This window comes from Colobus angolensis, unplaced genomic scaffold (genome assembly GCF_000951035.1).
Source record: "Colobus angolensis palliatus isolate OR3802 unplaced genomic scaffold, Cang.pa_1.0 Scaffold90, whole genome shotgun sequence".
Classification (NCBI taxonomy): domain Eukaryota; kingdom Metazoa; phylum Chordata; class Mammalia; order Primates; family Cercopithecidae; genus Colobus; species Colobus angolensis.
This window is the reverse complement of record NW_012122932.1, coordinates 3,286,945-3,309,239: the sequence shown is the minus strand read 5'-3', so window position 1 is coordinate 3,309,239 and position 22,295 is coordinate 3,286,945. Positions and strand designations below refer to the sequence as shown.

The following is a 22,295-nucleotide window of genomic DNA, read 5'->3' as shown; positions in this document are numbered from 1 at the left end:
GAGGAAGCTTTGGATCCATGCAGCATGTGAGGAGTCAGGAGGCCCCAGCTCCACGCTGCTTTCATTCTAGGACACCCTAGGAGTCTGAATGCTTCTGGAGAAGATCCAGAAGGCAGGCTTGAATTACCTATTGAGATGACATAGTCATATGCTCATGGTGAGGTATTGTAGGACTGGGCTCCAGAAAAGTTGGATTCTAAGGAACAGGAGCAAGAGTGCCAAATATGTGTCAGGCTATTGGCACCTCTGGCTACTGGGAAAACTCAGTCTTAAATATTCCCAGACATCACCTACCCCACTGCCATCCTTTACTCACCAGCTCTCCACTCCAGATGCCTAAACCCACTGAAATATTAAGGGGGAAGCCAGAGAGAAGGCCCTGGATGCTGTTAGCATGGACCACGGAGGACTTAGTTAAGACAGGACGCAGAATCACTGTCCTGATGTGATGGGGGTGATGGAGAGGAGGTCAGTGATGGGTCTACAGATGGCCCAAGAAGTTACTGAAGGGAGTCAGAAGCCACAGAGCTGGCAGAAGAGCAACCAAAACTGGATTAGGGGCCAGAAAACCCGATCGTGCCATGACCTAATTAACATGTCCTTAAATAAGTCACTTTTCTTCTTGGTCTCCTTCTGTCTGTAAAGATAAGTTGAATCAGGTACCTTCCAGGTATAAAACGTTGAGTTTGGGACCAGCTAGTTATGCTATTCTGACACTGAATATTCATACTAGAATTCCTGCTGCTTCCAAAGTGTACTGAATTTTTGGTGCAGATTCTTAAAGTTGTGGGCTTTCTAGGGTGCCTTTGAAATCAGAGACCTCAGCTTTTAGGGTTTGAAAGACTTTGTAGTATGTTCAGAAGGTCTTGTGGACCGACATTATGTCTAGCACAGAGCTTGGCACAGAAGAGACATATGGTGCATGTGTGTTTGGAGTAGCCAAGTCATTAGTGAGTAACTTAGTCCACTAGCTCACAGCCCTTGAGCTGAAGCTATATGCTGACATGGCTACTGATGATTATGATGGAGAATGGTGGAGCTTTGTGTGGGGGAGTCCATGGTTCCTTTGCTTAGGGCTCAGGTAAGGAAAGAAAGGTGTTTGCAGCTTGGAGGCAGGCTCTTTGGTCTTTAGTGACCAGCACAGTAGTCACAGTGCCATGAGTGGAACCTCAGCTGCCCATTCCAACAGCCCTTTGAGAACACTGGCCTATACAGTATTAGCCACAGAACACGGTGTGTCTTTTCTTAGGGATTCTCCTCTGATAAAGAATCAAATTACATATAGTGAAGTAGAATATCAGAGATTTGATATTCTACTTCAGGAGGAACATAGTTTTTTCTAAAATTATGTAGTTGCTTAAGGTTACAAAGCATTACACCTTTTTAACCAAGCTGAGGCAGGTGGATCACTTGAGATCAGGAGTTCAAAACCAGCCTGGTCAACATGGTGAAACCCTGTCTCTACTAAAAATACAAAAAAGTTAGCCGGACATGGTGGTGGGTGCCTGTAATCCCAGCTACTTGGGAGGCAGAGGCAGGAGAATTGCTTGAACCTGGGAGGTGGAGGTTGCAGCAAGCCACAGTCACACCACAGCACTCCAGCCTGGGTGACAGAGTGAGACTGTGTCTCAAAAAAAAAAAAACAAACAAAAAAAGATTACACTAGTATTGAAGGTTATAGGTGAAAAATAAAGGTTCCCTTCCAATTTCCCTTTCCTTGATACTTTCCTGAAGTAACTACTTAAAGATTTTTAAATACCCATGAAGGAATATTTCATGCATATTAAGGATTATATATGATACATATTTTCTATCTTAAATAAATATTAGATATATTAAATATAATATGCACATGTTTTAGTTACATAAATGGAATCAAGATAAAATTTCTATTACATAATATATTGTTCTCTTACTTGCTTTTTTTCATTTAAAAATATCACTGTGAAATGTCAGTCCAACATTTTATCACACTATGGGAGCCCTTCCATTGTGTCAGGCACTGTGGTAGGTATTGGGGAATTCAGTGGTTAGAAAAAACAATCCAAATACCCACAAACAGAGCAGTCTGCCCTATGTTAGAGTGAGCTTGTTGCCTTTACAAGTATTCAAACAGAGACTGACTATTCAAAAATTTTATAAAAGAGTTTCCTGAATTCAGCTGGATCTGGAACTACTTACTAACAGTTTTATTGAGGTTTAATTACACACCATAAAATTCAGCCTTTTGAAGTGTGTGATTTAGTTTTCAGTATCTTCACACAGTTGTGAATATCACCACTATCAGATTTCAGAACATTTTCATGGCCCCTGAAAGAAAGCCTGTACCCATCAGCCGTCACTCTTCATTACCCAACCTCGCTCCAACCCTGGAAACCACTAATCTACTTTCTGTCTCTATGGATTTGCCTATTCTGGACATTTGACATAAATGGAATCATACAGTATTTGTCCTTTTGTGTCTGGCTTCTTTCACTTAGCATAGTGTTTTCAAGGTTCATCCATGTTGTCACATGTATCAATACTTCATTACTTTTTATGGCTGAATAATATTTTGTTGTACTGATATGCCACATTTGTTCATTCCTTCATCAGTTGATGGACATTTGAATTGCTTCTGCTTTGTGACTATTATGAATAATGCTGTTGTGAACATTCATGAACAAATTTTTGTGTGAAGAAGTATTTTCATTTCTCTTGGGTAGACCTAGGAGGAAAATTACGGAGTCACACCATAATTCTGTATTTAAACTTTTGGGGACCTGCTAGGTTGTTTTTAAAAGTGGCTGCACTATTTTTCATTCCCATTAGCAATGCATAAGGGTTCAATGTCTCCCATCTTCACCACCACTTGTTAGTGTCTGTCTTTTTAAATTTTAGTCATCCTAGCGGGAGTGAAACTGTATCTCATTGTGGTTTTGACTTACATTTTCCTAATGACTAAAGATATTAAGCATCATTTCATGTGCTTCTGGCCCTTTGCGTATCTTTGGAGAAATGTCTATTCACTTGTCCATTTTTTAAATTGGGTTGTTTGTCTTTTGATTTTTGAGTTGTAAAAATTCTTTATATATTCTGGATACGAGTCCCTTATCAGATATATGATTTACAAATTTTTTTCCCAGCCCATGGGTTGTCTTTTCACTTCTTGATCCCTCATAGAATGAGTTGGGAAATATTCTTTCCTTTTCAATTTCTTGAAAGAGTTTGTGAAGGATTGGTGTTAATTCTCCTTTAAGCATTTGATGAAATTCACCAACGAAGACTTCTAAGTCTTGACTTACCTTTGTAAGGAGTTTTTTTGTTTTGTTTTTGAAAATTGCTAATTCAATATTGTTAGTTGTTATAGGTTTGTTTAGATTTTCTATTTCTTCTGGAGCGGTTTTCGTAGTTTTTGTCTTTCTTGGTATTTGTCCATTTCATCTAAATTAACTAATTTGTTGGTATACAATTATTCATAGCATTCTTTTATAATCTTTTTATAATTTCTATAAAGTTGGTAGTATTGTCCACTTTAATTCCTGAGACTCTTCTCTCTTTTTATTCTTGATCAGACTACCCAAAGTTCTGTCATTAAAAAAATTTTTTAAAATCCCAGCACTTTGGGAGGCCTAGACGGGTGGATCATGAGTTCAGGAGATCGAGACCATCCTGGCTAATCCGGTGAAACCCCATCTCTACTAAAAAATACAAAAAACTAGCCAGGCGAGGTGGCGGGTGCCTGTAGTCCTAGCTACACGGGAGGCTGAGGCAGGAGAATAGCGTAAACCTGGGAGGCGGAGCTTGCAGTGAGCTGAGATTCAGCCACTGCACTCCAGCCTGGGTGACAGAGTGAGACTCTGCCTCAAAAAAAAAAAAAAATTTTTTTTAAACTAATTAAATTTTGGCTTTATTGATTTTTTTCTATTCTCTATATCATGTATTTTTGCTCTCATCTTTATTATTTCATTTCCTCTGTTTGCTTTGGGTTTACTTTGTTCTTTTTGTGTAGTGTCTTATGGTGGAATATTAGGTTATTGATTTGAGATCTTTTTCTCTTTTAATATAAGCATTTACAGCCATAAATGTTCCTCTGAGTTTTGTGCCTATGCCATTTTATATATTTCAGTATGCTGTGTTTATTGTCATTCATCTGAAAGTAGTTTCTAATATCCTTTGTGATTCTTCTTCAGTTCACTGGTTATTTAGGAGTATGTTGTTTAATTTTCACATATTTGTGAATTTTCCAAATTTCCTTCTGTTACTGATTTCTAATTTCATTTCATTGTGGTGGTAAAACAAACTTTGTATGATTTTATTCTTTTTACATTTGCTGAGATTTGTTAGGTGGCCCAACATATGGTCTATTCTGAAGGATGTTCCATGTAAACTTGAGAAGAATGTATATTCTGTTGTTGTTTGCTGTAGTCTATAAATATCTTTTAGGTCTAATTAAATTTTTAAATTTCCTTGTTGTTCTTATGTCTAGTTCTTCTATCCATTATTGAAAGTGTGTTATTAAAATCTCTAATTATTGTTGAGTTGTCTATTTCTCCCTTCTATTCTGTCAGCTTTTTCTACATGTATTTTGGGGCATTGTTATTAGGTGCTGCATGTATGTTTATAATTATGCCTTTCTGATGGATTGAGTCTATTATCATTATAAAATGCCCTTCATTGTCTTTAATTACAATTTTGATCTTTTTATCTGATATTAGCATAGCCACCCTAGCTCTCTTTGATTACTGTTAACATGGTCTATACTTTTAGTTTATTTGTATCTTTGAATCTAAAGTATGTCTCTTGTAGGCAGCATATAGTAGAAACATTTTCTTTCCTCTCTATTCTTCAATGTTTGTCTTTTAACTAGAGTGCTTAATACATTTACATTTAATTACAGGTAAGACAGGATTCATGTCTGCAGTTTTGCTATTTTTTCTCTATATTAATAGCTTATATCTTTTTGTTTTTCGGTTTCTCCATTACTGCATTCTTTTATGTTAAATAGATTTTTTCTTGTATATTATTTAAATTTCCTTGTTATTTCTTATCCTGTATTTCTTTCAGTTATTTTCTTAATGGTTACTCTGGGGTAATAATTAGCTTTTTTTAAAAAAATAAAAATCTTAGCCATTTCCTGGTCATGCCCACAGCCCTGCACATGCATGTGGGTCTTCTAGATTCCCAGGAATATGTTAGAACTTTTAAAACTTTTTATGGACATCTCATTTCCCAACTTTTCCTCTCGTGTGTGTGTTGTTTTTTTTTTACCTTTTCTTGTTTGCTCCAAATGTTTTCACCACCTAAGGCAGTGACCATATTAAACAATTGCTGCTGATTATTTTTGACATATGCCTCAGGGAAAAGGCTGTTCTTCGCTGAGTGAGCTCTGAGTGAGGTTAAATGAAAACAAGCCCTGTGAGCAGAGGCTTCCAGGGAACTTCCAAACAGATCAAACAGTAACAGTTCCCTGGGGATGGAACTTTGGGGGATTTCAAGCTTATTGTCTCCTTCAGTGGTTGCTAGGTTGCTGGTTTTTCCAGCTACCATTATTGTGAGGCTGTTGGTTTTTAAGTGTACCACAGAGCTAGGGACAAGCAAGATGTCTCTAAGGCAAGTTGAAAAGCAATGAAGCTCACTTTCATAACAAGATTCAGCCGTTTTCCTGAATAAACACTCCTTGCAAACCTTTGGTTAATATCCAGAGTTCTGAAAAATTTTATTTAGATAATTTTTGCCTGCTCTCACTGCTTTTATGGAGGAGTAAATTTTTGGAAATTTTTACTCCATTGTTCTGTAAATTGATCTAGATTAGGATTTTTAATTTGAATAGTTTATAGTTTTAAACTCCAAGATTACTATTTGTACAATTGGGAGGAAATAAATATCCACTTTTGCTTTACCACTAATATGAGTGATACTGAATGGAAGATTGGGAAATACTTTAGGTGTTAGAGGAAACCCCTGTACACATAAGGTCATTGTCCCTTTGCAGAATGGCCAGTTCAACGAAGAAAACATGCTGTAATGCTGTATTTATTTAGCATGTGTAAATCACCTTCTCCTACAGAACACTTAAAAAAAATATAAAAGAACAAAGACCAACTACAGATGCAGATAAATGGGTGTTTCTATGTACCTGGGGGTGGTTACTGTAAATTAGCACTAAGCTTCCTGGTAGCTGAGTAAAAAGGGGAAAGCTGTATGAGGTTCTCACTGTCTGACAAAAGAACATAAACACATGTATCTGTTGGAGCAATTTTTTTCCTGGCACAGATTGCTTAGGAGGAATTTATTAAGTGGGTCTTGATGTAATGGACAGATTTCTTCAACTAAATTCCCCTCTAGGGATTTGCATTCTCACAAAGCTCAAAGCCACAGCAAGCAAAGGCAGGAAATGTTCATTGGAAGAAGCGGCAGGCTTCTGTAGGGGCAGGTTTGGAGAGAAAGGAGACAATGCTTTCAAGCAAAGGATGGGGGTGATCTGTCAGGGAAGACTTTATCAAGGCAGTAGCATTTGAGGAGGCCCTTGAAGGATAAGTAATATTTTGAAAAGTGGAGAAGGCTAGGTTTTAGGTGGAGGGAATAGCAGTAGGCATGGAGAGGTCAGGACACATTTGAAAGACATTCTGTAGATTTAACAGACAGGTTTTGGTGATCAGTTGGCTATGGGTAGTGACATGGTTTGGCTGTGTCCCCCACCCAAATCTTATCTCGAATTGTTGCTCACATAATTCCCATGTGTTGTGGGAGGGACCTGGTGGTAGGTAATTGAGTCATGGCGTGGTTTCCCCCATACTCTTCTCGTGGTAGTGAATAAGTCTCATGAGATCTGATGATTTTATAACAGGAAACCCCTTTTGCTTGGCTTTCATTCTCTCTCTTGCCTTCTGCCATGTAAGACATGCCTTTCACCTTCTGCCATGATTGTGAGGCCTTCCCAGACATATGGAACTGAGAGTCCATTAAACGTCTTTTTCTTTATCATTTACCCAGTCTTGGGTATGTCTTTATCAATAGTGGGAAAATGGACTAATATAGGTGCAACGAAGACTCAACTTCTTCCCTAGAAGGAGATATGGAGGTTGGTGGGCATGGGGGCGGGGGGTTGCAGTGGGCATCCAGACTGTACAGTGAACATCCGTGGTGAAAATGATGGCCATAATAGCCTTCAGTGAGCATGCATTGTTTGCTAAGCCATATGTAAATCTCAGGACCACCCTGTGAAGTAGACAGAATTGTGGAAATTGAGAATTAAAGAAGCCAAACAACTTGCACGAGGCTTCCCAGCAGGCATTGATATTAAAACAGTGTGAATCTAGAGCAGGGTTAGCAAGCTTTTTAAATAAAGAATCATATAGTAAGTGTTTTAGGCCTTGTGGGCCATATGATCTCTGCCACAAGTACTCCACTCTGCAGTTGTAGTATGAAAATAGGTAATACATAAATGAATAAATGTGGCTGTGTTCCAATAAAACTTTATTTACAAAAGCAGATTGAAAGCTGTATTTGGCTCATGGACCATAGTTTAACAACTCCTGATCTAAAATGCATAGTCTTAAGCACTCTATGTATTCTGTCCACCCAGCCAATAATTTTTGCCTGAGACAAAAGAAATGGGCATTGAAGGCTATAGAGTGCAACCTTGTAGAATTGTATGGAGGGACCTCGTTTGTCATCAGTCTGTCCCCTGCCTGCCACAGAGGGTCCAGACAATTTCACCACTTGGTTTCATTGGTACCAGCTCAGATCCTTGACTTCTCAATTTTACGATCTCATGCTGCCTTTTTACTGATTTTAATTTCTCTTGTTTGAAAGATTTTCTCTAGGGTTTAGAAGTGGGTTATGGTGTGTGTGTGTTGGGGAGAAGGGTGGTTGTGGGGGTGGGGCACAGGTAGATATTGAAAACTTTGTCCCAGCCTTCAGATTTTTACTCTGGGACACTTTTCTTTCCCTTTGTGTAATATCTGCAGGATCATGCCTTCTCTGCCTTCCAGGGGACAACTACAGAATTTAGTTTGATAAAGGTTTGCAATCTCTCAATGGGAGGGATCTTAGGGAGTCTTATCTTCTGTCTTGAGGTGACAAAACACAGACTGGCCATAGAACTGAGCCAGATGGGGTCCATGAGAACTCTGTGGCTCTATTAAATCTATTAAATCAATTCAACAAATATTTACTGAGCATTTACTATCGCCCAGGCACTGTGCTAAAAACTGAACAAGGGTGATAATAGTTCCTGAGCTCACAATAACAGAATAGTACAGAAAATAAACGTATAAATAGCCACTAAAGGTATCATATAAATTGTGGTAAGTGCCACAAAGGATGTGCATATTATTATTTTTAGAAAGAAGGGATGCCTTGTGTATAATAGGTCCTCTCAAAATAATGATTAATTCTGTGCATGTGAATACAACAGTAGCCTAGCAGCCATTGCTCCTGGCTTCTATTCTTATATTTATGCTTCTTATTTTTCTGGAACTGAAAAAAGTCCTATGTTTTAAAAAATATAATTAATATGTTAATCCCTAACACAGAAGCAATTCTTTCCTCATTTTTGTTGTAAATAAGGAGACAATTGCTTTTCCTGAAATGTCTTCATCTGATCACAAGGCTATAATGTACACTACCACCCCAGTTTCACACATGAGGAAACTTTGTTCAAGTTTTAAAATAGCTTATGTCTTTTAAAATGTCAGGATCTTTAAAGTGGTAAATGAAACAAGTCTTCCCAAGTGCTGATATCTGAGCCAGAAATTAGGCCCTGCTTGAGGGTGTAAATGTAAGGGTCTGGGTCAGACTCTGAGAGTTAGATCCTGGTTTAAACAGGGTTTATTACTTGGTCCAAGATAGTTACTCTTACCAAGTCTTATTTTTTTTCTATTAGTAAAATGAATGTAATAATAGTACTGATCTCTTGGAGCTGTTGTGATGATTACATGAGATTTTGCATGTAAAGTACCTAGTAACACTAAGTGCTCAATAGATGTCCGGTAATAATACTGCCATTGTTACTATTAGAAGACAAAACAGCTGAGAGCTCAAAATAAGGCTTTGGAAACGTGCAGGAAAACTTAGATACGTTTCAAAAGACAAATCAAAACAACAACATCCAACTGGATTTCTTTATTTGCAAAATTGACAGAATTCTAATGGCTTGGGGTTTCTGTGGGGATAAAATGAGAAAACGCCTACTGAAAGTATATACCCAACGCCTCACACAGAGTCAGCCCTCAGTTTTTGGCCATCTTTATCATAAAAACAGGACAAGACCAATTAGCAGAGGTTGGGCTTTGGACAGAGATCAGACAGACTCATCCAGGCAGGGCAGGGATCTGGGAAGCCCCAGCAGAGGGTGGTAAGAGGAAGTCTGGAAATGCAGGTGTATTGGGGTCACTTGGCCATGGGCTCGTGGCTGATGTTCAGGCAGGGAAGAAGAAACAAAGACTTAGCCCCAGAGACTGAACTTGAGGACAGGAAAAATGAGAGAAAGAGATGAGTCAAGACTGGAAAGGAGAGGAGATAACATGCTGGAACACAGGCACAGGAGACCCAGAAGTACACAAGGCTGACGCAGTGCTGGCCCACCAGCAGTGCTCCTTGCTTCTTTGGCTTTGGAAGCCAAACCAAACCTAGAGTCTGTGGGTGGTGGCTGGAGGAATTGGCATGCGGGGCCATCTGGTGCTCAACTGGTAGGTGACACTGCTTGGCCACTGGCAGATGTAAAGTAATGGGGGTGAGTGGTGATAGGAAGGAACCAAGGAAGCTGGACTACTGCCCAGTTTTAGACCACAAAAGCACTTGTTTCTTACTGGAGATCATAGATCATGTGCAAGTCTTGGTGAGAGGCAGTGCCTTTGGAAAATCTTCCATTTGCAAGGCGTCTCAATGGTGCTGTGTGAGCCACCAGGTCTCAGTAAGTTTTGCCTTCCCCTGATGGGGTGTTTCTTGGAAAGAAATAGAGATCTCCTCTCTTCCACAGTCATAATGAACTCAGAGGGAGAAAGTACAAGAAGCAAATGCTGGCTCTGTCAGTTGGCCTGTCTATAATAACCTAAATCTTGTTCCCTGAAGGTCTGGAGAAAACAACTATAGTAGCCCAAGGGCATCCCAGGACAGTAAATGGTAATATAAAAAAACAGAGCAGGAAATAGGATGAGGATGAGATTTATGGGTCTTATCCTCATCAACTGCTCTAGTGAGAGTGAGGAGAGCTGTGGAGGCCAGGCCTGCTGAATCTGAACCTGGCTTGAGTTTGCAGGGTACAAAGTGGGGAGAGAAAGGCAGGGCTTCCTACAGTGAAAGATGCCTGTGGTTACTGTAGCTGAGCCGAGGAGGTTGGTGATCACTGCAGCATGGTGTGGAGTTTTTCATCTCATTGCATTCTCAGAGGAAGTTTCACATTTTAAAACCTGTTAAAGGGTGGCCAGGGCCCATCTGGGATGTCAATAAATCTCATGTTAAAAGCAGGGCAGAAGAGAAAGTTTGAGTTTTTTCTTTCTATTTCTTACAAGGGCCAAATGCCTGGCACTCTCTCCAGAAGGCCAACAGCTGCCTCATTGCTAATAAGGATCTGGGCCTTAGGAGTTGAGGGCAATGCTTGTTTCCCTCATGGTGCACAAAGGGGCCTGGCGGCTGAGAGGTCTGTGATCAAGTGGTAACCACGTTTGTTGAGGACTTTCTACTTAAGTGTCCACAGACGTGGTTGATGATGATCAGTGTTTCTGGGAAGAGTTGCATGGTTTGCTGCAGTGGTTCTCAAACTTCGCTGTGCAGGAGTGTAACCTGGGTGTGTCTTAGGAATTCAGGTTCCTGGATTTTAACTGTAATGAATCTTTTTCAGTCAGTCTGAGGTAGTTCTGGGGTGGGGGTTCTGTGCTTTGAATAAGGTCCCTAAGAAATGCTGATGCAGGTGGGCCACAAATCATGTTTTGGGAAATATGAGTGTTATGGGACGAGTCCTAGGCTGCTACTCAGAGGGAGTTCTGGCCTTGGATCTTCCCCTAATGTGCTGTGCAAACATATGTAAGTTATTTCCAATTTCTGGGCTTGTTTCTTCTATAAAATAAGAATATTGGACTAGATTGGCAAGTCTCAAGCCAAACTGCACGACAGAATTACATGGAGAACTTAGATACAGTGCTTGTGCCTGAGCCATATTCTGAGAGCCCGGTGCTCAGGCTATCACGACGTTGCAACACACTGGGAAAGAGTGTGGCAGTGTACCAGTTTAAAATGCTTCCAGGTGACTCTAGTTGTTGCTGGGACTGAGAACTACTGTCTGGATGATGCACAGTGTTCTTTCATTGTTTTTGAATACTGAATCGTCTATGAGAAAATATATTACCTATGTCTCATTTCTTCATTGATCCCTCCATTGTCGTGGAGGGAGAGTTTTCTACAAAATATAATTTTCCAAATAATTAAAGGACACCCGTTAAGCAGCAACCTGTTAAAACTTTCACCCTGCTTTGATTTTCTTTACAAACAAAGCATCAAAATCTTTTTGATGACTTAAAGTTACCACTGTTGTCACTCATTCATGCATTCACTCAATAGGTATGCGTTTGGTGTCTACTTTGTGTTAGTAACTGTAATAGGTCATTCTCATACTGCTAATAAAGACATACCTGAGACTGGGTAATCTATAAAGGAAAGGATGTTTAATGGACTCACAGTTCCATATGGCTGGGGAGGCCTCACAATCATGGCTGAAGGCAAAGGCAGAGTAAAGGCACATCTTAAATGGCAAGGGAACTGCCTTTTATACAACCTTCAGATCTCGTGAGACTCACTATCATGAGAACAGCAGCATGGGGGTAATGGCCCCATGATTCAATTACCTCCCTCCTACAACATGTGGGGATTATGGGAGCTACAATTCAAGATGAGATTTGGGTGGGGACAGAGACAAACCATTGCAATAACATAACACCAAAAAAGGTTATAGAGCAGTCAAAGGGTTGATGGACCATGCATCAGTAATAACAATAATTATAAGTGATTTTTAAACATTCATCAGCTGCCAAGGACGTAATAGGCACTGTTCTAAGCACTCTAGTTTTATCTCATTTAATCCTCACAACAATCTGCTCAGGTGGGCACAATTACAGGCCTGTTTTACAGGTAAGCAAACCAAAGCAGGAAGGATCCTGTACTTTCTCAAAGTCACACAGCTGATTGGGGTAGAGCTGGGATTCAGTCAGGCCCACCTCCCTGTGTGATGTAGGACATGGCTGTTCCCACTCGGAGCTTCTGTTTCATTCTGTGCTGAGTGGACCCTGAAGGCCCTTTGAGCCCTAGCACCTCACAAGTTCATGTCTGTCCCCAGGTCTCTCAGGAGGTCACTAACATGCATCAAGGAGAGCCTGCGTATCTTCATTGACCTGGGGGAGAGAGACAAGGCTGCCGAGGCCTGGCTTGGTGCGGGGCGACTCCACTACCTCATGCAGGAAGACGAGCTGGTGGAGCTGTACCTGCAGGTAGGCCTCCTGCAGAGCTCTCTGGGAGTTGTTGACTTGGGTCATATGGGGAGGCAGCTGTACCCTCCAAATCGACCAGCTGGAACCAGAGAGGAATGATGTTCACCCTAAGCCCATGGAGAGAGGGTCAGCACTGGGGTGCTCCCTGAACACATGGTGGAAACCAGGGTGGTCCGGCAAGCTGAGTACAGGTAGCAAAGGGCCAGTCGCTGAGACCCATATATACATGTGCACCCTGGGAGGATGTGAGGGGAGACTGACATATCACCTGTAACGTCACTTGTCCCATTACTTATACCTGTCTTTCAAAAGCTCAACATACACCTTGACTTCAGGGTTTTGCTGCAGTTTAAGGCAAGTTTGGTGTGTATGTGGGGTATTAACAATATTCTCTTATTTTTTTGTTGGTTTGCATACTTTTAATATCAGAGATGTGGTATAGTGTAGTGGTTAAAAGCTTAGGCTTTGAAGAGAGAAAAGCCTAGAGTCAAATCCCAGGGCCATTACATATGGACTGACTGTGTGACTTTGGGCTTGCCATATGACATCTCTGGGATTCAGTTTCTTTATGGGGGAACTGAATGCTGTCTTTTAGCATAAGGATTAGTAAAACAAAAATTTATATATCTCACTTGCATAGTAGTAAATGCATAGTAAGCATTTATTAAGTGCTCAGAACTTAGTAAATGTTTAATACATGATATTTTAGTGTTTTATTACTATCTGTACAATATTGACATTAAATACTGTGATGATATGTAAGATGTTTAATTCCGTCTACAAAAACGTACCAATTTATGTTTCTTTCCCATGCTTTGTTTTCTCTCTTTACTTCTCCTTATACTAGCACATAAACTTGCACAAATTCACTTCTACTGAGACTTAATAATGGCTGCATAACACTGATTGCATGCATCCTATGTACGGGAGACTTTGCTAAACACCTCACTTGCATGATGTAGTTTAACCCTCATTATAAATGCAGTAGGAGTTTCCATTATAATTTCCATTTTACAGATGAAGCTCAGAGAGGCTGAGTAATTTGCCCAAGGTGATACAGCTGGTAAGTGGTGGAGCTGAGAACTGCACACAGTGTGACGTAGAGCCTTCACTCTCAGCCTTTATGCCATCTGCCTTGCGATTTAAGGGCTGAAAGCGGTTCTGGAGAGGAGACAATTCAGTCTTTTCCTTTCATGTTGTGGGAGACTGAAGCCCAGAGGGCACTGTTCCGATTGTGCATTGTTTTAATGGTCCTGACTCCAGGATTCCATCTCACTGGCCCCCTCTCTCTCTGTAGCTGCCCATGCAATAACACAGCAACCGCAGCATCTTGCCCCAGCGATGAAATGTTCACTGGCCAGAACGGGTCCCAGGCCTCACCCAATCCCAGGCTGCCACCTAACTGATGTTGTGCAGGGTCATTTCCATGGAAGTGAATCATTCTGGACCTGAAGCTATTTGAGATCCTGTAACTGTGCTGCAGATGCAGCGGTATATTCTTTACTCTTCAACTTCCTTAGTACATTTGGTGTAGATGTAATCCAAAATAGCTTGCTAGAGATAAAGAAGCTCTGGAGGCTAGGGTATTGGGATGGAAGACACCAACGTTTGTTTGCCAGTGACTATTGGCGTGAAACTGGGGAGGTTCTGTTTTCTTTCTGAGCCATACTATCTCCATCTGGAAAGTGTAAGGTGTTGAACTGGATCATTATTTTTCCGTTTCAGTTATTTACATATTAAATTCATGGTTTTGCTATATACATGTACCATCTATACCATTGTTTACTTCTTCTTCTTTGACTCAACATCAAATCAATGTAGCTTTTTTTACACTTAGCCTTATTCTACACAATACTATCTAAAGTTGCAGGTTGGATGCACTATTAGTTTTTCTTTTTTTCTAAAACACATTAAAATAAATACTTAACTGGTAAAACAAAATGTTTTTCTATATGCCATTAAAAATAATCTAGCACCACCAAAAGCAATCTCTCATACCAGGATGGGGAAATGCCAGACTGGAGAATCTCTAAAGTCCTCTTACCAGCCTTATGAGTGTGAAGACCAATTTAGGATTTGGGGGACTTTAGCAGAGGATTAATTGATTTAGGTGGTCTGCATCTTAGCTCTGCCAGTCCTGTGGAGGTCTGGAAGCCCTCCTCTCTGCCTTTAACAGCTGTCTCTGTCCCCACTAGGCAGCCATCCAGACAGCCCTGAAGTCAGAGGAGCCTATGCTGGCTCTCAAACTTTATGAAGAAGCAGGTGATGTGTTCTTCAATGGGACCCGCCACAGGCATCATGCGATAGAGTACTACAGAGTAAGTCCAAGCTGTGCGGTTTGCTGAGACAAGTCCTGGCACAGGCATGGGCAGGGTCAGGCTGGACTTCAGCCTGGGTCCCTCTTCTCCTCTTTTGCTTGTATTTCATTTTTCTCTTTCTTGTCCAGTGACCACCTACTCACCCTCTCTTCAATCTAGCGGGAGCTCAGGGAAGGTTCTGATAAACTTAGTCATTCTCAGGCTTGATAAGTTATCCTTCCTGGGATAATACGTCAAAATAATTGAGTCCAGGAGTTCAAGACCATCCCAAACTCTTGGGTGCGTGGTACTTTACAGTTTGCAGCACACTTTCGAGTTTACCAGTGTTTCCCACTTACTACTGGGAGTGCGGTGGGAGATTATTTAAAGGGTTATGTAGATGAGTGCTTTTGTTTGATCATATTTTTAATAAGCATGTATTAAAATATTTTTTTTAGGCCGGGCGCAGTGGCTCACGCCTGTAATCCCAGTACTTTGGGAGGCTGAGGTGGGCGGATCACCTGAGGTCAGGAGTTCGAGACCAGCCTGACCAACATAGTGAAACCCTGTCTCTACTAAAAATACAAAAATTAGCTGGGCATGGTGGCACCTGCCTGTAATCTCAGCTACTTGGGAGACTGAGGCAGGAGAATCACTTGAACCCGGGAGGTGGAGGTTGCAGTGAGCCGAGATGGCACCATTGTACTCCAGCCTGGGCAACGAGGGCGAAACTCCATCTCAAAAAAAAAATATATATTTTTAAATTAAAAACATAATATGAGCTCATTAAACCTATCATTTCACAGATAGTATTGCAAAGCATGAGGCAAGAAAAAGAGTTGATGTTAAGAATAACACAAATTAAATGAATGTCCAGATATTAAGCGGATATGTCAAAGATTGTGATTGTTTTTCATCACTGACTGAAGTTTAGGAATTCTCATTATCTAATTTGATCCTAAAATTTTATTCATTCAGCTATTCATTTATTTATTTGTTCAGTTGTTTATTCAGTCATCAAACGTTAGCAAACACCCAGTCTGTGCCAGGCACTGAGCTAGGGGTGGGGAAGAACAGGGAACGCTTCTCTGACTATTGAGGGGCTTATTTTCATACACATTTTGTAGATGAGAAAGCTAAGTTTCAGAAAGATGAAGTGATTTGCCTAAAATTCTATCATAATAAAAACATAGAAATGACCACTTTTTGAGATATTCCCACACTATGTGTGTACTCAAGTGTGCTTCATAGATAGCGCCATGGATGCTATCCACAGGGATGCACAGCTGAGAGCACACAGCTGAGAAGGGAACGACTTTCCAGTGACCTTGGGAAAAGCCACTTCCCTTTTCTGCTCCAGGTTTCCCCAATTTTAGGAGGCCTAATGCCCTCTACTTCTTTAAGATCTGGGCAAAACATCATGAGCAAGGACCAGGAGAGAGTTGAGTAAAGGCACACAAGGAAACATGGCTGATCCCCGTTTGTTCTATATGCCATTAAAAATAATCTAGCACCACCAAAAGCAATCTCTCATACCAGGATGGGGAAATGCCAGACTGGAGAATCTCTAAAGTCCTCTTACCAGCCTTATGAGTGTGAAGACCAATTTAGGATTTGGGGGACTTTAGCAGAGGATTAATTAGTTGTTTTAGTCCATTCCCCAACCCCTGCCTGTAGAAGAGAAGCCTCCTAGCTATGGTATGCACTGATGATTCCTAGCTAGACTAAGGTTCCTTGGGCCTCTGTTCTTAGGCTGGAGCTGTTCCTTTAGCAAGGAGGTTGAAGGCGGTGAGAACTGAGCTCCGGATTTTCAACAAGCTGACAGAGCTGCAGATCAGCCTCGAAGGCTTTGAGAAGGCTTTGGAATTTGCCACCCTGGCCGCCAGGCTCAGCACAGTCACAGGTTGGTGGTCTTCACTGTCGGGTGTGTTGAATGGGAGGGGTGACTAGTCAAGGATAGACAACAAAGCAATAACAGCACAGGCTTTGGAGTCAGACTGTGTGGGTTCAAATCCCAGGGCCAACTGTCAGGGAGACCTTAGTTAAGTAAGCTGCCTAACTTCTGTAAGCCTCAAGCTTGTCATCACCAAATCAGGATTAAAAATAGTGCCCGCCTCATGGTAGTTGTTATGAAGACCAGTGATTATCCATGTAACGGCCACAGCACAATGCTGGGTATGTGGTAAGTCCTTGGTAAGTGTTGCCTGTGCCACACTAATTATTATATTACAGTTGCTGTTGTTTCCCAAGTGTAAAGTAAATGGTATTTTATTCTCTGTGTAGGCTATGTTCCCATTGCAAAAGGACTGTGCCCTAAATTTTAAATTAGTTAATTTTTAGTCAAAAGTGCATTTTCCCAAGAAGCTAAAATGTAAATGAAGGTCAGGTTCCCATTACCCTAACTCAGAACATAGCTGAATATCTTGTGTTTATGTCAAAAGCTAGTGGTAAACAATAAAAGTCATCAGAGGCCGGGTGTGGTGGCTCACATCTGTAATCTCAGCACTTTGGGAGCCTGAGGCGGGCGGATCGTGACGTCAGTAGATGGAGACCATTCTGGCTAACATGGCGAAACCCCGTCTCTACTAAAAGTACAAACAATTAGCCGGGCATGGTGGCGCATGCCTGTAGTCCCAGCTACTCCGGAGGCTGAAGCAGGAGAATGGTGTGAACCCGGGAGTCGGAGCTTGCAGTGAGCCGAGATTGCACCACTGCACTCCAGCCTGGGTGACAGAGCAAGACTCCATCTCAAAAAAAAAAAAAAAAAGTCATCAGAACAGATAAATGGCAGAATAAAAAAGATTTAAAAACCCCTCATCTTGAGTGTTTGTGTTTGAAGAAAAGCAGGTTTGATTAGAGAAGTCTTGATTAGATGTAAGGGTAAATGGAATATTCTGTGATGATTCCAGGAGGGACTTCTGGGCATTTTCAACGGCATTGGATGTGGATGATACTGGACTTTGTTGTGTCTAATTGCACTCTTGAGAGCTCCTTCTGTCTTTTCCCTACCTTTTTCCTTATTGCATAAAGTCTCATCTGAGTGACTGTGTGCTAATCTCAGGAAAGGCCTTGGAGGCTCCAGGCAGCTCCTCTGAGCACTCTTTATCTGTCACTGGATGGGAGCTGAAGGGAGGCTGCTTGTATCCTTTCTATATGTACTTCTCCTGTGGTTGACTTTTCCATATCAGAGAATTTTCTCTCTCTAAGATTTTCTCTTTTAATTTTGGCTTTTGGCTCTTTGAAGCTTAAAAGTGATGTTTTTAGATGGTATCCAACAGTCACCTTGCAAATATTCCGAAGACGTGATTGTAAGCCTTTGTTCCCTGTAAAAGGTCGCTCTGTATTAAAACAAATCCACCAAACAACAAGTAATAGACCCATTAGAAACCAACATTCTAAAGCACAGTTTAAGGGTGAACAGGTGTTTATAGCTTATCTGAGACTGACAGTGGGTAACGGGGCCAAAGAGAGACTGCTACATGGTGGTACCCAAGATAGCTCTCTGAAGAGAGAGACTTTTGTGTGAGGAAGACATTTATTATACACAGCTATTCATTGCAATTCTTAGCTACTCCATCAAGCTAGACTTGTCACCATGTCCCATTAAAAGGGTTTAAGAAGAATTCTTTCCCAGAATACTGCATTACAGTAGCATCTGCAATAAGGAGAAAATTTTCTTCTGAGAATCACCCCCAGGAAACCTTGACCGGCACCCATCCTCTACTAAGTCACTCTTATAGAGCCCTGCATTTTCTTTTGTAGCATTTATGACACGTGCAATGTTACATTTTTTTGTGGGATTATTTAAGGAATGTCTGTCATGTGAGACAATAAGCTTTATGAGTACAGGCACCTCTTCTGTCTTATTCGCTATGCCCCAGCACAGTCCCTGACATCTAATAGACCTTCAAAAAGTTTTATGGAATGAATGAGTGAACAAATGATGCAAAGTGTTGGCTGCAGGGTATCTCTCTCAGTCTTCCAATTCTTAGGAGATCGGAGGCAGGAGCTGGTGGCCTTTCACCGCCTGGCTACAGTGTACTACTCCCTGCACATGTATGAGATGGCTGAGGACTGCTACCTGAAGACCCTGTCCCTCTGTCCACCCTGGCTGCAGAGTCCCAAGGAGGCCCTGTACTACGCCAAGGTGTATTATCGCCTGGGCCGACTCACCTTCTGCCAGCTGAAGGTAAGAGCCAGACTTTCAGGATTTCTTGAGAGCCACTACCCAACCATTCTCCTTCCTGACCCAAAGACAATGAGGAGCCTTTGGGGTGGAGCTGAGAAAACCAGAGTGCCAAGATGAGGAGTCTTGTCTCATAGGGTGAGGAGTGGCTTTACAGGGGACATGGAGGCTCTTTCCAGTTAGCCCAGCTGAAGACCTCAAAGGTGCTCCCATCTTTGCTGAGGAATAGACCATGGTTCCTCTTTCTCCTTGTCTTGCCACCATGTCTGTGGCTGCTTTATCTGTCAGATACTATAGGCACATTGCCTGTGAGTCTCTCAAGGGCCTATGGAAATATACAAGATGCCAAAACAACTCTAAGGTCTAAAATGAAGATCAAAATGAATACTTAAGAGCATGTCCACAAAATGTTACAGACCAACTAGTCAACTGCAACTCATTTCTTATAAAGTAATGTAAAAGTACATTTTATGAGAAATGTGAGTGCATATTAACATGTTTGAGATAACGAGGTATGGGGCCTTTAAACTAAGTATACTTAGATCTTAAGAGGGCTTTAGCTCTGCTTCTCTTGCTTGCTGAATCTGGAACTTCTTTTTTTGCTTGCTTTATTTTTTTGAGACAGGGTCTTGCTGTGTAGCCCAGGCTGGAGTAGCATGGCTCAGTCTTGGCTCACTACAGCCTCTGCATCTGGAACTCAAGCAATCCTTCTACTTCAGCCTCCTTAGAAGCTGGGACCACAGGTGCGCGCAACCACACCTGGCTAATTTTTGTATTTTTTGTAGAGATGGGGTTTCGTCATATTGCCTAGGCTGGTCTCAAACTGCTGGACTCAAGCAATCTGCCAGCCTCAGCTTCCCAAAATGGTGGGATTACAGTTGCAGTAGGCCATCATGCCCATCCCAGAACTTCTTATTTTTTTGGTGTCTTCTAGAGTTGTGTTGGTTGCAAGTCTCTGTTACAACCCTGACCCTCAAACTATGTCCCTAGATTTGGCTTCCTTTTACCAGAGGTCCCTGTCCCCTGAAGCACAACCCTTAATCTCTTAATATAGTGGTTTCTGAGTCAGTCCTGTGTTTGGCCCCCAGGGAACCCTCAGGGCAGCTCTGCTGTCCGTTTCTTATTTGCCAGGCTTTGCTTCTGGCCTCAATTAATTACTGATTTATGAGGGTTAATGGAAACCAGGCAGCCTTTTTGAGTCTCACCCAAAGAAGCATCTGTTTCTCATCTTTACCAAGCAGGGAGGTCCAGGGGCTAGTGAAGGACCCTCAAGATGGCGAAGAGGCATCTTGCCTCTGCCCCACATCTCCCACAAAGTGGTTCATGGACAAAGTGTGTGATCTGATCATGTCAACCAAGAACTCTATAGATTGTAAAGGGAAAAACTCAATTCAAACTTTCTTAAGCAAAAAAGGCAACTTATTGGCTCAAAGAATGTGAAAGCTGAGCTACAAATTTAACTGCAGATAGCTCTGGATCCTGTTTCTCAATTGTCATCAGGGATTTCCCCACCTCTCATTGTATTCCTTGACTCTGTATGTTTCTACTTTGCTTCCTTTCTTGGCCTTTTCCCCTTATAGCTACTGGGAGTTTAAGTCCACCTCTGAACCTGCCACTTCAGAGGGACCTTTTTCCTTATTGAGACACAGTGGAAACTCCCAGGGAGTGGCAGATATAGGCCAAGTTTGGGTCATGTACACATCCCTGAAGCACTGTGCCCAGGGCAATGATGTTTCATGATTGGCTGAGCTTCAGTAAGGGACCACCTCTGTGCCTGGAGTGCAGGGCACTGTGATTAGCAATGCTCCAAGGACCACAGTGGAGGGAGAGAGGAGCTCCCCTAAGGACTCAGGAGATGGGGATGGGATATTGGGCAAAAAAAAAAAAAAAAGCTAGAGGGGCCAGCACAGCCTCCTAGCCTGTCCTGGAAGTGTTTGCTAATGCTGTCTTGTCTTTGCCCCACACCATGGGGTTAGGATGCCCATGATGCCACTGAGTACTTCCTGCTGGCCCTGGCAGCAGCGGTCCTGCTGGGTGACGAGGAGCTTCAGGACACCATTAGGAGCAGGCTGGACAACATCTGCCAGAGCCCCCTGTGGCACAGCAGCCCCTCTGGGTGCTCCTCAGAGAGGGCGCGGTGGCTGAGTGGCGGTGGCCTGGCCCTCTGAGAAAAGCTGTCCTGTCTCTGGACATTTGGCATGGCCAGACTCTGACCCCACTGCCCTAGGCTCTTAAATACTTATTGGGAGGGCCTGAGTCATTACATGGCCCAGTCCCCTCATTTTACAATGAGAAGAATGAAGTCTAGAAGGAGAGGGGCTCATTGCAGGTCACAGAAAGATTTGATGGTGCAGCGATGAGAATTCCTGTTTCCAAGCTTTGCATCTGGAGTCTTTACCAGTTGACTGTTGCCTTCCACACAAACAGCCTCTGAAAAGCACTTTCTCCATACACAATTCTGGAGAAGATGGGGAATCTTGCCCTCCAGGAAACTTCCTCCCTCCCCCAGTGAGGAAATCAGTCACTGCACTGGTGCAAAGGCAAGCCGATTGGAATTTGTGCTCTTCACCAATTTTCTCAGGGAAAGACCCCTTCCCCTTGCCAGCAGAGGAACCTGTAGTTTTTTCCATTTCTTTCTTCAGAACCAAAGTGTGTATCACTCCTCGTGCTCACAGGGATGGGCAGGAGAGAATTCACCAGGCTCTTAGCTCAAAAGACACAGTCTCAGAATGGCCAGACGGATAGCACGAAACCCGACTTGGATTCACTATCTTCCTCCTGCCGTAAGGTTGTGCTCCCACATAACAAGCTCCAGGGAAACTTTCTAAGAGCCAAGGCTTAGAAATTGAGTGTTAAGAAAATTACGGCATAAATTACATATAAATAGTATATATGATTAAATATTGTCCAGTTACATTTACACACACATTTTGTCTCATCCACAATGGGGACAGATGAGATGGAGGACTTGAAGGATGGGTGAGAATACCAAGACATGTCATTTTTTTTTTTTTTTTTTGAGACAGTGTCAGGCCGGGCGCGGTGGCTCAAGCCTGTAATCCCAGCACTTTGGGAGGCCGAGACGGGCGGATCACGAGGTCAGGAGATCGAGACCATCCTGGCTAATACGGTGAAACCCCGTCTCTACTAAAAATACAAAAAACTAGCCGGGCGAGGTGGCGGGCGCCTGTAGTCCCAGCTACTCCGGAGGCTGAGGCAGGAGAATGGCGTAAACCCGGGAGGCGGAGCTTGCAGTGAGCTGAGAGCCGGCCACTGCACTCCAGCTCAGGTGACAGAGCAAGACTCCTGTCTCCAAAAAAAAAAAAAAAAAAAAAGAGATAGTGTCTC

General features: G+C 42.2%; 1 protein-coding gene across 1 annotated transcript in view; it reads left to right on the top strand.

Moving 5' to 3' along the window:
* Window positions 1-21,867, top strand: part of SH3TC2 (SH3 domain and tetratricopeptide repeats 2) — a 60,197-nt gene extending 38,330 nt beyond the window's left edge. The window contains exons 13-17 of the mRNA XM_011931521.1: window positions 12,314-12,464; window positions 14,660-14,782; window positions 16,514-16,664; window positions 18,754-18,950; window positions 20,924-21,867. Coding sequence (XP_011786911.1) covers window positions 12,314-12,464; window positions 14,660-14,782; window positions 16,514-16,664; window positions 18,754-18,950; window positions 20,924-21,115 — 814 coding nt within the window. The 3' untranslated portion in view covers window positions 21,116-21,867. The remainder of the gene's footprint in view (window positions 1-12,313; window positions 12,465-14,659; window positions 14,783-16,513; window positions 16,665-18,753; window positions 18,951-20,923) is intronic.
* The last annotated feature ends 428 nt before the right edge of the window (window positions 21,868-22,295 follow it).